Here is a 14,377-nt window from a genome sequence, read left to right as displayed (position 1 = left end):
TTTAACTTTCACGTAGCAGCTATTAACATATTTCATCAAAGAGATTAGCACGGGTGATATACATAAAGCTACGGAATTTCACAGTAAAGTATGCGATCAGGGCGAAATTAATCGGAACCAAAATGGTATATTAAAGTGAGTAGAATGCTTTTTTTTAGCGTTTCAGTGGGCACAGTGTGTTTGGACGCTTTATTGAATATTAACCTTCGTCGCTTGAATGCAAAGTCGGAAAAGTATTTAATGTATTTGTGTTAACTTGCCATGTTGGCAGCGCTGAATACAAGTGTTCTGTTATTGTGTAGCCTGACAGCGGTTAGCTGGGGCAGTACGTAAGTTATGTTTGGTATCCGAAGGACAATGAGGCTTTTGCTGGCTGAATGATCAATGTTGGATCAAGTTCAACATTCCAGCTCCCACTCACCGCCCACCTACACACGGGGCGGTGCCACACGAAACAACGGTGGGCGGGGGTGGTAAGAAGCTGTAATTTCGTCCCCACCCGAGCGACTCTGCTTTATTTTTGAATGGGCGTTTGGAACTCCGCCTCCAGTAGGCTCCGAGGGAGTTAGACAGTGGCCCGGGGACTGGCAGTGGGATGAGCGCTGCTCCCGCTCGCACGGCTGGAACGTTGTGTCAGCGGGAGGAGAGCCCTCGCGCCCCCGCACAGAGCGCGAGCGGCACGGGCAGCGGCCACGTGCAGCACTAGTCCGTACACATCCTGTCCAGGAAGAAGCCGCCAGCCACTGATGGGAAGGAAGCAACAATGTGAACTTTTATTAAAGAGGGGGGGGGGGGGGGGGGGGGGGGGTAGAGAGAGAGAGAAAAAAACATGGTCATCATTAGCTACGGCAGCTGCTGTAAACCTCCCGATGTTCCAGTTGGAGGCGACCCCGAGTTGGTTCCTCGGTAATTTGCCTTGGGAGGGGAAGGGGAGGGAGCTAGTTGGGTGTGGGCTGGAGGGGAGAGGGAGAGAGAAGAAGGTGGTTGTGAAGACTGAGAGCAACATGATGGGCAGAGCAAGATGATGGCGCTGTTACAAACCGGTTCTGGTACTCGCTGCCTGTGGAACGCAATCAAAAAGGGACGTGAGCAGATTAAATTTTGACCTAAACTAAAATTCCTGTTCCTTGAAGTTTGAAAATGTGAAATTCCAGATTTATTTTTCACCCTTTTTTAGCCCCTTTTGGATGGCACTCTGAAATGGACAGAGAATCGACTGGTTCGTGAAGTGCAGGATGAGGTGAGGGATGGTGATGTTCCGCGCGAGTGGCTGTCAAATTGTAACTTGGAGATTTGACAAGTTCTTTTAATGCATCTCAAACACCGTGTTTTAGCTCCTATTTTTATTTTAAAAATACACCAACGCTTCGGAAGATGCTAATAACGAGGGGAAATGCGACACACACTCGACAAGTTGCTATTCTGCACTTTTGGACTAAGTTCATTTCACATGGTCTTAAAATTATTAGTTATGAATATTTAGTATCATGGGAAGCCTGAAGAACATATTGCCTTAATAGTAAAATATGTATGCGATAAAGTGTGTTGTTTTACTTCAGTAACTACGATTATTAACATTAGGTCGTCAAATGGGTCGAGTTCAATAAAAAGAACCGAAAACGCACACGCACCTGTAAAAGGAAGCGCAGCTGTAAGGACGTGGTGACTTTCAAAGAAGTATGTATGCAAAGCTTACTGGAAAATATTCTTAAGCTTCCTTCATAACTTCTGTTTAAACACTCATGCTTATTTCCAAAGGATTTTTCGTAGGCTGAAAATGTGCTTGAAGGTGGGAGCAAAGCATAAGATAACAGGAATTTTAAAATGCGATTGTAGCTTGTACTTTGTCAGTGGATCTTTTTCAGCTGTGTAAGATGAGGTACTTTTGCTGATGGCTGAAGAGACCAAACCGTGAGAGACAGATTCATACATATGATGTTGTGGGCTATTGTTTTCGGTGTTGGTGCCTATTGTCAAGATACTGCAACCAGTGACCATCACAGTGTCGTATGATGATGTCACCACTTTCTTCTGCTAGTATCTTCAAAATGTGAGAATCGATGTTTGGGTCATGTGTGCAAACATTTTTGAAACCGAGTTGTGGGTGTCGCACTGATCCTCTGCCTCTAGCTACCTTGCCACACATAAGATCCTTGGGTATGTGACCATCTTCAATCCTGTGAACATGCACAAGCCAACAAAGCTGATTCTGCTTGTTGTGTGTCAATATGCTTGAGAGGACTGCTGCATTCAGGATCTTGTCCTTTTGTTTAGTGTGACCAGACACACACATGACACTCTTGTCTAATATTTATGGTTTTCTAGATGCTCATTGTCAGGGAGAACAAGTTACAGGCATGAGGGAAACAGTCCTGGAGTTTCTTTCATCTGAGTTTCCATGTGGCCAACAGTAGCTAGTAAATTGTTGCTTATAATTTGTTCGGTAAACTTGTCTGATATATACTTTTTTATGGGACTATGGCATTTCGGGAAATAAGCAGTTCCAATTAAATGTTTGTTCACCATAAAAGGGAACTAAAGGCAAAGAGACAGATTTAAAATATGCTGTGGAGTTAATGTCTAATCATACCCATTTTTAAATCAATGCAGTATTTTCCTACAATTATTCTGCACTATTTATTTCCTTATCTTTAGATAAGGTTTCGTAGTTCCCATCAGTTTTGGTGTCTTTCTCCCAAGTGGCTACTCTTAATTTCTAAATCTAGGCAATGAGTGGTGTGAGGCTGTTTGACCACAGAAAGCCATTGTAACAAGGCTTAATCTTGTTTTCATCCAATATAGGTACAGATGCATTTTCCAGTAATGATGATTGGTCAGCTTGGTGTTGAATCTTTGGTGATCAAGTGGCATTTAACAAAGTAATTAGAGCACTGAGCTATATTGCAGTCCTTTGGTCAGATCTCAACCTGAGTACTGTAGCTCCTGTGGTCCCAAGAAACAAATAGGTACTCAGGCCATGGAGATGGTGTAGGAAAGGGCCACATGGATCATTCCTTGTGCCAGGGGACTGAATTATAGGACTGGAAAAAATGGGATTCTTCAACTGTGAATGATGTAACTAATTGGAGGCATGATGACAGGCATATATATGCTAGTTACTGGTTTAGAAATAGTAAACCTAGAAATAAATTTAGTTAAATCAAAATAGTGAGCTAAGTAGCTAAAAGTGGTTTAAGGCAAATGCGGGAGCTGTTTCAAGATGTTCTTGAGAAAAATGCCGGCTATCGCCAAATCAGGACAACAAGGGATAAGGTAATAAAGGCTGGCCTGCCCTAACATTCATTTCTGAAGAATGAATTTTAAAGAAGTGCCACTCATATTGTGTACAACAAGCAAGTGCACAAAGAGCAAGACCACTTGGAAATAATGGACTCACTCATCGACTGCAAAATGAAAGCATCTGGTTTAACAGCCTGCTAATAAAGTACATACTTAAAGTTTAAAAAAAAGTTGCACCACTGTCATTTACTTTTTAATGACTGAAATAAACTATCTGATCGGTCTTTTCAACCGCCATAACATCATCCAAAAACACGCATTTTCACGACAGTCACCTCTACCGTACCACTATCTCAATCCCTCCACTAAATTGTCGTACTGCTTATCTGACATAAGTACTGGATGAGTAGAAATTTCTTCAGTTGTGTTGGGAAGACTGAAACCATTGTCTTCAGTGTTCACTCCATCGCACCTTTGGTAATTTGAGGTGATCCAAAACTTTGCTGCCTCTAGTCTAACTTGCAAAAATCCTGTTTACCCATCACCCCCATGTTTGCTGACCTTGACTGGTTCTTGCGTAAGCAATGGCTCGATTTTAAAATTCCCATCCCTGCTCTCTTGTTCCTCTATGGCCTCTACTAAGTATGAGCTCCTCTAAATCTAGCTTTTTGAGTATAAGGGATTTTAATCCTTCCACCATGATGACTGTAACTTCAGCTGCTTAGGTCCTATGCCCAGGAATTCCCTCTCTAAAACTCTCTGCCTCTCTACCTCACTGTTTGCCCTTAAGATGCTCCTTAAAATCTACCTATTTTACCACCCTTTTGATCACCTTCCAAAATTGCTCATTATGTGACCTGATGTCATATTTTGTTTATACAATTCCTTTGAGAGGCACTTGGTGATGCTTTGTTTTATTCAATACCCTAAATATATGAAAGTTGTTTAAAATTGCACTGGTGATCATTAGGTGGTAAACTGTATACCATTTGTGATTAAATATCTGTACACGCAACTCTGACTTTTCCAGCTTGAGAATAATCGGAGTAGCATTCAGAATTCTGCATTAGTACTGCTATGAAAATGTCACCAACGCTTGGAGTATGAACTGTTACTAGATTTCTTTTAATAAATAGGCTCATTGCCTATGATATTTTGGTTTCAACTTGAATTAATAGTAATTTTATTTTTAAATATTTAGTTTTGATAATATGCATATTGAAGGCAGTCAGTGCTAGGGAATGGAACTATTGTCGGTGTCGCGCATGCCTAGGTAAAGCATAACATTGCTGGCTAAGCAAAGCTACTCCTACTCTTCCGCAGCAGCTTTCCTGGACTCCAAGCCCCTGGAAGAGTTTTTACTACTGGGCCAGTGTCATTTTATCCCCTCCTTCTTCCCATATTGGTAAACCTTATGCTCTCAATCAGTGATGGTGAGAAATTAGGGCTCCATTGTGGGTGGGTCCATGCCCATAAGGAACTGAATGCTAGGAAACAGATTTTCTTGTTATTTTTATAACTTAATCTATTTTTGCGATAGCTGTGTATCAGTCATACAAAATTTAACAAATGAAAATGAAATGAAATGAAAATCGCTTATTGTCACAAGGCTTCAAATAAAGTTACTGTGAAAAGCCCCTAGTCGCCACAGTCCGGCGTCTGTTTGGGGAGGCTGGTACGGGAATTGAACCGTGCTGCTGGCCTGCCTCGATCTGCTTTCAAAGCCAGCTCTTTAGCCCTGTGCTAAGTGTATGGATCTAATGGTCAATTCCAGAAGGGGAACTTGGAATGCTGGATCCTACGAGTATTTTTTTGCAATTTGATACAATCTGAGAAAAGTTGTGAAGAGTTGTGGTAGCGTTGACATTGTTGGGCCAGGACAGATTTTTGGTGATGTGTACCCCAAGGAATTTGAAACAGCTAACCATCTCCACCTCGGCACCGTTGTTGCTGACAGGGGTGTGTACAGTACTTGCTTCCTGAAGTCAATGACCAGCTCTTTAGTTTTGCTGGCATTGAGGGAGAGATTGTTGTCACTGCACCACTCCACTAGGTTCTCTATCTCCCTTCTGTATTCTGACTCGTCGTTATTCGAGATCCGGCCCATTATGACCGTATCGTCAGCAAACTTGGTTTTGACGATTTTCTTCAATTGTTCTTGGAATGATAGAGTCCTATCTAGAGTCATTCCCAAGTATGTTGGATTGGGATCATGCTTTAGTCTCTGGCCATCCATGTAGGTATGGAATTCTTTTTGGCACTGGCAATGCGGAGGTGGAATTTGCTGGATGTGGTTTTTGAAGGGGTCAATGTGAAACACCATGTGCTGTTATGTCACAAAGCAAGCTTATGTTATTTTGGAGGGTATCCTAACTGGGAACACTTATTCACGGGGGTGTATTGTTTTAGTTTGTTTGTGCGAGGAGACTAAATAGCCGAGTTGTCAGGTAACAGTTATTCAAGACTATTTATTGGCTGGAATTCTCTGTTGGGTGGGATTCTCTTTTCTTGCTGTCAGTGCACCTCCGCCTGTGGGTTTCCTGGCAGCGTGTGGTGGCTTCAATGGGAAATCTATTGACAAGTGGCGGGAAGATAGCTTCCCACTGCCAACGAACGACGCACCGTCGAGAAACACGTGGCTGGGGAACTGGAAAATCCAGCCCATTAAAGAAAAGAAAAGACAAATACACATAAACCTGACTACTCTGCTCTCGTGCAGTTAATATGTATGGATTATTAGACACACACAGTTTCTACAGAACATACCCCGGGTTAAAAAATATATCCATGATACCTGAACTCTGTACGACTTCCCATGTTCTTCAAACAACATCCAAATTGAATAACCAGCTTTAGTTACCGCACAATGCAGGGATGATACTCAAATCTGGGAACCATCTGTTCCTGGTCCAGGGAAGATATTTTAAAACTGCAGTTACAGAGGTTTTCTGCACTGCCTTGGCTGTCAGAAGTAAAAGCGTGTTTGCTGTAAACCTTCAGGCTTGGTGGTTAGAAACTGGCCTGTCCACTTTCTGAGACTGTTAGAGGGTAACTGCCTTCCTTCCTTCTCGGGGACTGGTCAATTATACCTTTGTTGTTCTTTGATTCTGCCTTCTGTGTATTTGGCTGTCTGCCATCATGAACTTCCGTGCCTGTATTCCTGTGTGACCTTCCCGATCATCTATAATCTGTTATCCTCCGTAAGCTATAAACACTTTTATCTAAACCATCGTTCGAAACTCGTTACCGGGAGAGACGAATACCACTTAAGGCCCTTTGAATACTGTCTATGCTGTCTTCACAGATTCATGACTCTCGTTTGTCAACTTAGTAATGTCTTTGTTAAGGATTTGATTCAGAGTGCAAGCAGTTGCACAGCAGATATCATTAGAATAGTGTTAGGAATAATGTATAACTACTAGCGGGGGATATAAAAACTGATTGTGAAAGTTTCTGTCGGTATGTAAAGAGAAAAAGGTTAATAAAAACTAATGTTTACAGTCAGAAACGGGGGAATTCATAACAGGCATCAAAGAAGAAATGGCTGAGGAACTAAATTCGTACTTTTGTGCTAACTTCACAAAGGAAGACCTAAATAATGTACCAGAAGTTCTGATACATAGTTTTAGTGAGGAGTTGAAGAAAATTTGTATTAGTAAATAAATGGTTCTGCGGAAATTGATGAGATTGGAGGTGGACGAATCTCCAGTGTCTGATAATCTTTACCCCAGAGTATTTAAGGAAGTGGCTGTAGAAATAGTAGATTCATTGGTAGCAATTTTCCAAAATTCTTTGGACTCTGGAATGGCTCCTATAGATTGGAGGGTGGTGAATGTAACCCTGCTATTCAAAAAGGGAAGTTGCTGGAGTTAAGGATTTCATAGCACAGCATTTGGAAGGCAGTGGTGTAATCAGACAAAGTCAGCATGGATTTACGAAAGGAAAATCATGCTTGACAAATCTAGAATTCTTTGAAGATGTAACTAGCAGAGTTGACCAGGGAGAACCGGAGCATGTGGTTTATTTAGACTTTAAGAAGGCTTTCGCCAAGGTCTCACACAGCAGATTAATATGTAAAGTTAAAGCTCATGGGATTACAGGTTCGGTTTTGAGATGGATATAAAGCTGGTTTGCAGACAGGAAGCAAATTGTTGGATTAAATGGGTATTTTTCTGATTGGCAGGCAGTGACCAGTGGGGGATCTGTCCTAGAACGCCAACGATTCACATTTTATATTAATGATTTGGACGAGGAAACTAAATGTATTATCTTCAAATTTTCAGATGATACAAAGTTGAGTGGGAGGGTAAACTGTGAGGAGGAGGCAGAGATGCTTCAGTGGGATTTGGACAGGCTGAGTGTAGGCACATAATAGTAATCTATTGTTGTCACAAGTAGGCTTACATTAACACTGCAGTGAAGTAACTGTGAAAATCCGCTAGTTGCCACACTTTGGCGCCTGTTCGGGTACACTGAGGGAGAATTCAGAATGTCCAATTCATCTAATAAGTACATCCTTTGGGATTTGTGGGAGGAAACCAGAGCACTCAGAGGAAACCCACGCAGCCACGGGGAGAATATGCAGACTCTGCACAGACAGTGACCTAAGCTGGGAATCAAACCTGTGAAGCAACAGTGCTAACCACTGTGCTTGCATGGCAGATGAAGTATAATGTGGATAAATGTGAGGTTATCTATTTCAGTAACAAAAATAGGAAGGCAGATTATTATTTGAATGGGTGTAAATTGAGAGAGGTAGATACTTAGCAAGACCAGTGCTCGTGCATCTGTTGCTCCGGTACAGCAGGCAGTAAAGAAGGCAAATGATATGTTGGCCTTCATTGTGAGAGGATTAAAGCATATGACTTACTGCAATTTTACAGGCCATTGGTGAGGCCACATCTGGAGGATTGCGTGCCATTTTGGTGTCCATATCTGAGGAAGGATGTTCTTGCTATGGAGGGCCATGAGCGGAGAGACTAAATCAGTTAGGAGTATATTCATTGGGGTTTAGAGAGTGAGGGGGATCTGATAGAAACTTACAAAATTCTAACAGGATTAGACAGGGTAGATTCAGAAAGAATGTTCCCGATAATGGGGGAATCCAGAGCTAGGGATCATAGTTTGAGGATAAGGGGTGAACCTTTTAGGACTGAGGTGAGGAGAAATTTCTTCACCCAGAGAGTGGAGAATCTGTGGAATTCGCTACCACACAAAGTAGATGAGGCCAAAACATTGTGTAATTTCAAGATGGAATTCGATATAGCTCATGGGGCTAAAGGGATCAAGGGATATGGTGGGGAAGGCGGGATCAGGTTATTGAACTTGATGATCAGCCATGATCATAATAAATGGTGGAGCAGGCTCGAAGGGCCTGTTTCTATGTTTCTATATGTATATTTGTGCATTAAGAAGGTGGAACATGATTTCAGTTTAATTTAGTTTTGTTTTGTGAGCTTGGGAAGCCTCCTAACAAAAAGGTTAGGTTTTCTGTATTTGTTTGTACATGTGCAAAATAAATGAGGTTTTACAAACCTTGATGGTTTTCAAAGGGGTTAGTAGTTTAGTGATTTTGGGAACACAAACACAGTAGAAAAAAAATCTGCTCCTTCACGAGAAGGGTCCAGTGATACACAAGGAAAGGCAGAAATAAACTTCAAAGTGTATATTTCAGAGAGGGAAGATGGAGTTCTAAGGTGTCTGATAAGAAATACTGCAAGGTTGCTGGGGGTCTGAATTTAGGGATTGCATGTGTTTGCTCTGCAGTTGAAGTAATAGTGCGTTTGGGTATCTCAGGGAGAGATCATAGAATCCCTACAGTGCAGAAGGAGGCCATTTGGCCCATCGACTCTGCACCGACCCTCCAAAAGAGCATCCCACCGAGGGCCACTCCTCCATCCTATTCGTGCAACCCCATAACCTAACCTACACATCTTTGGACACTGAGGGACAATTTAGCACGGCCAATCCACCTAACGTGCACATCTTTGGACTGTGGGAGGAAACCAGAGCACCCGGAGGAAACCCTCACAGACATAGGGAGAAAGTGCAAACTCCACACAGTCACCAGAGGCCTAAATTGAACTCGGGTCCCTGGCACTGTGCGGCAGCAGTACTAACCACTGTGCTAGTGATACTAGCTGGGGGAGAAAAAGCATCCGCCGAATGTTCAGAAATCTACCACTAGAAACTGTGAAAGTTTCTTATCCACTGTCTTCCAGCTGGTGAGACTGCCCTCGCCTGGTTCAATTCTTATCTATTTAATGTCACATGCAGCGGTTTCCCTTTCTGCCCCTGTACTTGCTTTCTTTCAAAAAAACACTTCTTGTTATTTATTTATTTATTTCCCCCCATAAATTTTTAGAGTACCCAATTATTTATTTCTAATTCAGGGGCAATTTAGCGTTCCCAATCCACCTACCCGGCACATCCTTGGGTTGTGGGGGTGAAACCCACGCAGACATGGGAAAATGTGCAAACTCCACACGGACAATGACCCAGGGCTGGGATTCGAACCAGAGTCCTCCGCGCCGTAGGCAGCAGTGCTAACCACCGTGCCGCCCTCAAAACACTTCTTAACACTTACATCTTTGATCATACTTTTGATATCTTATGTGGCACGGTGTCATATTTTGTCTTTTATTGCTCCTGTGCAGTGCCTTAGAAAGCTTTATTCCATTAGAGGTGTTACATAAATATAAGTTCTTGTTATATGCTATGTTTAATGTAGTGAGGCATCCCAAGGTGCTTTACAGGAACGTTATCAAACAGATTTTTATACCAAGTACATAGGTTATTAAGACACATGACCAAAACCTGAGTGAAGGAATTGTTTAAGGAACCTCTCAGAGGAAGATAGCGAGGTAAAAAGGTTTAGGGAAGGCATTCCAGAACTTCGAGGAACTGGCATCTGCAGGCACAGCCACCATCGGTGGAATTACTAAAACCAGGGATGCACGAGAGACCAGATTTGGAGGAGCACAGACATCTCAGAAGATCCTAGGGCTGGGGAAAGTTAGTGATAGGAGGAGTGAGGCAAAGCAGGAATTTGAAAAGAAGTGTGAGAAATTTAAAATGAAAGTGTTGTCGCATAGGGATCATTGATAAATGGGGCTTGGTGTGAATTAGGATAGGCATAGCTGAGTTTTGGAGAAATTTCCACATAATTAAAAGGATGAATATTTTATAACTTGTCATTTTACGTGAGCCTTTTTGCCCTAATCACTTGAGAATACCTTTATTTCTAGTTGAATTAAACCCTAGAACTATGGCCTGATAATTACTGCGGCAGGGTTTCTAAGCAGGGGTATGGACCTCTTGACGGGAAATCTGGAAGTCTAAGTTTTCTAAACGCCGTGGTGTGTTAACTCCACAGCATGCATTCCTTTTTAACAAATTGCCTGTGTGGAAGTGCCTGATGGTCAGGCAGAGAATACCGCAGGAGAGGCCTCAGCCTGGGGCAGGTAGATTTACTGCGACCGTTGTTAAAAATTGCCAGGGGCTCAGTGTTTTGGGTGGAGAAATTACCTCGAGATTGAAAAGAGAGATCTGAATTCAAAAGGAAGGGAGGATCGGTTGGGCTGTTGTAGGGGAGATTTACAGATTTGCTGGGGGAAGCAGTCCTCTTAATCCACAAGAAGTGCCAGTAAAGAACTTAGCCGTCCCATGCAGCAGTCCTTGCTTCCCGTTAGGTTCTGGATTTCTTGAGGAAACCCAGCAAGTTTCTGTTAAAGGTGGAATCCAGATAAAATCTGAGCCATACTGTCTCATTATAATATTTTAGCTACCTGTGGCACACGGTTGTTGTATGTCCTTTGTGTCGTCTACACTCATTCTGGAAGTGAGTGGGCTGAAGGTAGACTGTGTCAGCCCTGAGATTTAATACATTTTAACTTGTCACCCTAACCAGATCTATCTATTCCATGGTAGAAATAATGCCCTCTGTTTCTTCCGTCAAAAAGGCATATTTACTTCAGTTTTTCTATTTGTTTGCCAGTGTGCCTCCAGTCCTGTTTGTTTAATTTATCTGAGGTGCATCAGTACAAGTATTTTGGAGAGATTTTAGGTTTTCATTGCCTGAAAATTTTGTTTCCCTATCAAGCTTCTCAATGAGCTGAGAAATCAAGAGATAATGGATAACTTGGGTACTTCTGTCTCTGTGCCTACCAGTTTGATATTTCCATTTAATATGTAGATAATTATAGATAATTTTCGACCAACTGCTGTTTCTTTCTGTAGAGCTGGATGAACAAAATATTTTAAAGCACAAGTCCCTCTTGGGAAAAGAATTGGTTAACATATGGGCGCATATATTTGTATGAATCAGTTTGATGTTTTGTACACTACTGTTTTTTGGTGATAATCATTATTAACACTCAAATGAACTTCTCTAAGTTTTACTTATAGCTTTAGGCGCAACTGGGAGAAATCACTTGGTCATTATGTCCAGGCCACTTTGTAAACATTGGGCCCAATTTTAACTCTGCATAGGTGAATGGACTTTGGATTCAAATTGGACCTGAATGTGTCAACTTGTTAATATCCACTTGATGATTAATTTTCACACCTGTGAATTGAATTCTGCTCATAAGGGGAAAAGGGTTTACTTTCAGTTTTAATGCACAAGCACTCTCTAGAATTCCAGTACCATTTGTCATGTGTGTGCAATCTGAACAAGGATCTTTGGTATTGTGTTTTGGGACAAAAAACAACCCTCTATAAAAATGCAAGTTAAGACAAGAAATTTCACGATTTACAGCTTACCTTTGAAAGTACAGATCTTGGCAATCATCGTAAAACTGTTTTACTAGTCTGGGCTCAGTAATTTAGAATGAATTATTGATGTGTGATGAGTTTGTTGGAGCCAGTTCCAGGTTTTGTGTGTCTACATGGATAAAAGTCATAACCTCCTGAATTAAGGCAATTACTTCTATATTATTTTACAGAATAATAAGATTATTATTATTCCATCAAATTAAACATTTATAGCGTGGGATATGTTTTTTAAGTCTGACTGGAACGTAAGAAATCACCACCAGATATCCAAACGCCAAGAAAGATGAAATGAAACAATGTGAAGAAATTTCAATTTCAGCAAGTCAGTTACAGATAGCCTGATTGCCCATGTAAACGTCGCAAATAGCTAATAACTGGTTTTGGAATTGTATTGACAAAATCTACTTCATTTAGAATTACAGTACAGTATCACATATTAGGTGGGTTCAGTTTAACATAAACATTAATGTATCATTGTGTGGATGACTACTAGATAAGGCTAATGTTTATCAGCTGACGTTGTAAAGTAACAAGTTGAATTTACGCATTCCTTATTTTTAAAAATAAATGTTTTTATTGAGATTTTTGTAGTGTACAAAACAAGAATAAGATAAAGTAAAATATTTACACATTGGTCTGTTTCTATAATTTACATCAGTCGTCTTGCATTATTTACAATAATGGTTAGGGTTTCCTGTTTTGTCGTTCTCCAGTAGTTTTACGATTCGGGCTGGTTCCCCTGTTCCCCTTCCCACATTCCTTCTTCCCCCACCCCGGGCTGTCTAGCATGCCTACTTCCCTCATTGGTTCTTGTACCCTGCTCCAGTTACGTTGGTGTGATGCTGTGTCTCATGTTTCTTTTTGTGTTCATGGTTGAGTTCCATGTCTCCCTGTCCCCGCTGCCCTTCCTGCTTGCTTTATCGTGACTACCCTCCTGTTCTTTGGCTTATTGGCTGTTAGCTACGAACAGGTCTTGGAACAGCCGAGTGAACGGCTCCCAAGTTTTGTGGAAGCCCTCCTCCGACCCTCGGATGCCAAATTTGATTTTCTCCATTTGAAGAAATTCCGATAGGTCGGACAGCCAGTCTGCAGATTTGGGGGGTGCTGCTGACTGCCAGCTGAGCAGGATTCTCCGGCAGGCATTTAGGGAGGCAAAGGCAAGAGCATCGGCCCTCCTCTCCATGAATAGATTTTGCTGTTCTGAGACCCAAAGACTTTAATCCCCACCACCTTGGACATTGCCTCAAAGAAGGCTGTCCAAAAACCGGCAAGTCTGGGGCAAGACCAGAACATGTTGGTGTGTTGGCTGGGCCTCCTTGGTAGCGTTCACATTTTTCCTCCACCTCTGGGAAGAACCTGCTCATTCGGGTTCTGGTGATGTGTGCTCCATGTGCCACTTTTAGCTGCATTATTAGGCTTAGCTTTGCGCATGTGGGAGTGGTGTTGACCCTGTGCAGTGCTTTGCTCCAGAGTCCTCACCCTATTTCATACCCCAAATCCTCCTCCCACTTCTTCCTTGTCTGGTCCAGTTGACTGTTCGCCCTCGTTAGTAGTCGCCCATACATTTCACCACAGTTCTCTTTATCTAGGATGTCCATATCCAGTAGGTTCTCTAGCACTGATTGTTGTGGTGGTTGTAGATCGGTATGGATTTAAACAGGAAGAGGAACCTGGGCTCTTGACTAGGTTCCTTCTTGGTCGTCTGCACTCTCCCAGGGAGAGTGGGAGTGTGTTCCATCTTTGCAGGTACTTTTTTTCTTCTTCCATCAGTCTGGTCAGGTTTCATTTGCGAATGCCTGACCAGTCATGAGCGATTTGGATCCCCAGGTAGCGGAAATTGTGTTGGGCTTGTTTAAATGGCAAGCCCTTCAGCTCTGCCCCTCCCTCTTGCGGGTTCATCGGGAAGATCTCGCTTTTGCTCAGATTACGTTTGTAGTCCGAGAATGCTCTGAGTTCTTAATTTTTTTTTTAATAAACATTTTATTGAGATATTTTTGGTATAGTAACAACAAAATAAATAATATCCATGAAACTATAAACATAGTGCAAAAGCCGTTTACCTCTCATACATGTCCAATCCTTATTATCCCCCCACTCTAACCTAAACTGCTCCCCCCCCCCCCCCCCCCCCAACCGGTCAGCTAACGATTATTTTTCCGCAAAGAAGTCGACGAACGGTTGCCACTTCCGGGTGAACCCCAACAGTGAACCTCTCACGGCGAACTTAATTTTCTCCATACTGAGAAAGCTAGCTATGTCCGATAGCCAGGTCTCCAACTTCAGGGGCTTTGATTCCCTCCATGACAATAGTATCCGTCTCCGGGCTACCAGGGAAGCAAAGGCCAGAGCATCTGCCTCTTTC

General features: G+C 42.2%; 1 protein-coding gene across 6 annotated transcripts in view; it reads left to right on the top strand.

The window, feature by feature from the left end:
- Nucleotides 1–14,377, top strand: part of LOC119970344 (aminopeptidase O (putative)) — a 335,542-nt gene that overhangs the window by 172,020 nt on the left and 149,145 nt on the right. For all 6 annotated transcript variants that reach the window (XR_005461589.1, XM_038804804.1, XM_038804803.1 and 3 more), the window contains exons 12-13: nucleotides 1,178–1,240; nucleotides 1,582–1,677. Coding sequence is in view for 5 of the 6 variants with exons in the window: in XM_038804804.1 (XP_038660732.1) it covers nucleotides 1,178–1,240; nucleotides 1,582–1,677 (159 nt within the window). In the remaining variant the exon portion in view is untranslated. The remainder of the gene's footprint in view (nucleotides 1–1,177; nucleotides 1,241–1,581; nucleotides 1,678–14,377) is intronic.

This window comes from Scyliorhinus canicula, chromosome 8 (genome assembly GCF_902713615.1).
Source record: "Scyliorhinus canicula chromosome 8, sScyCan1.1, whole genome shotgun sequence".
Taxonomy (NCBI): domain Eukaryota; kingdom Metazoa; phylum Chordata; class Chondrichthyes; order Carcharhiniformes; family Scyliorhinidae; genus Scyliorhinus; species Scyliorhinus canicula.
Note: the sequence above shows the minus strand (reverse complement) of the source record. Positions and strands in the feature narration are given on the sequence as shown.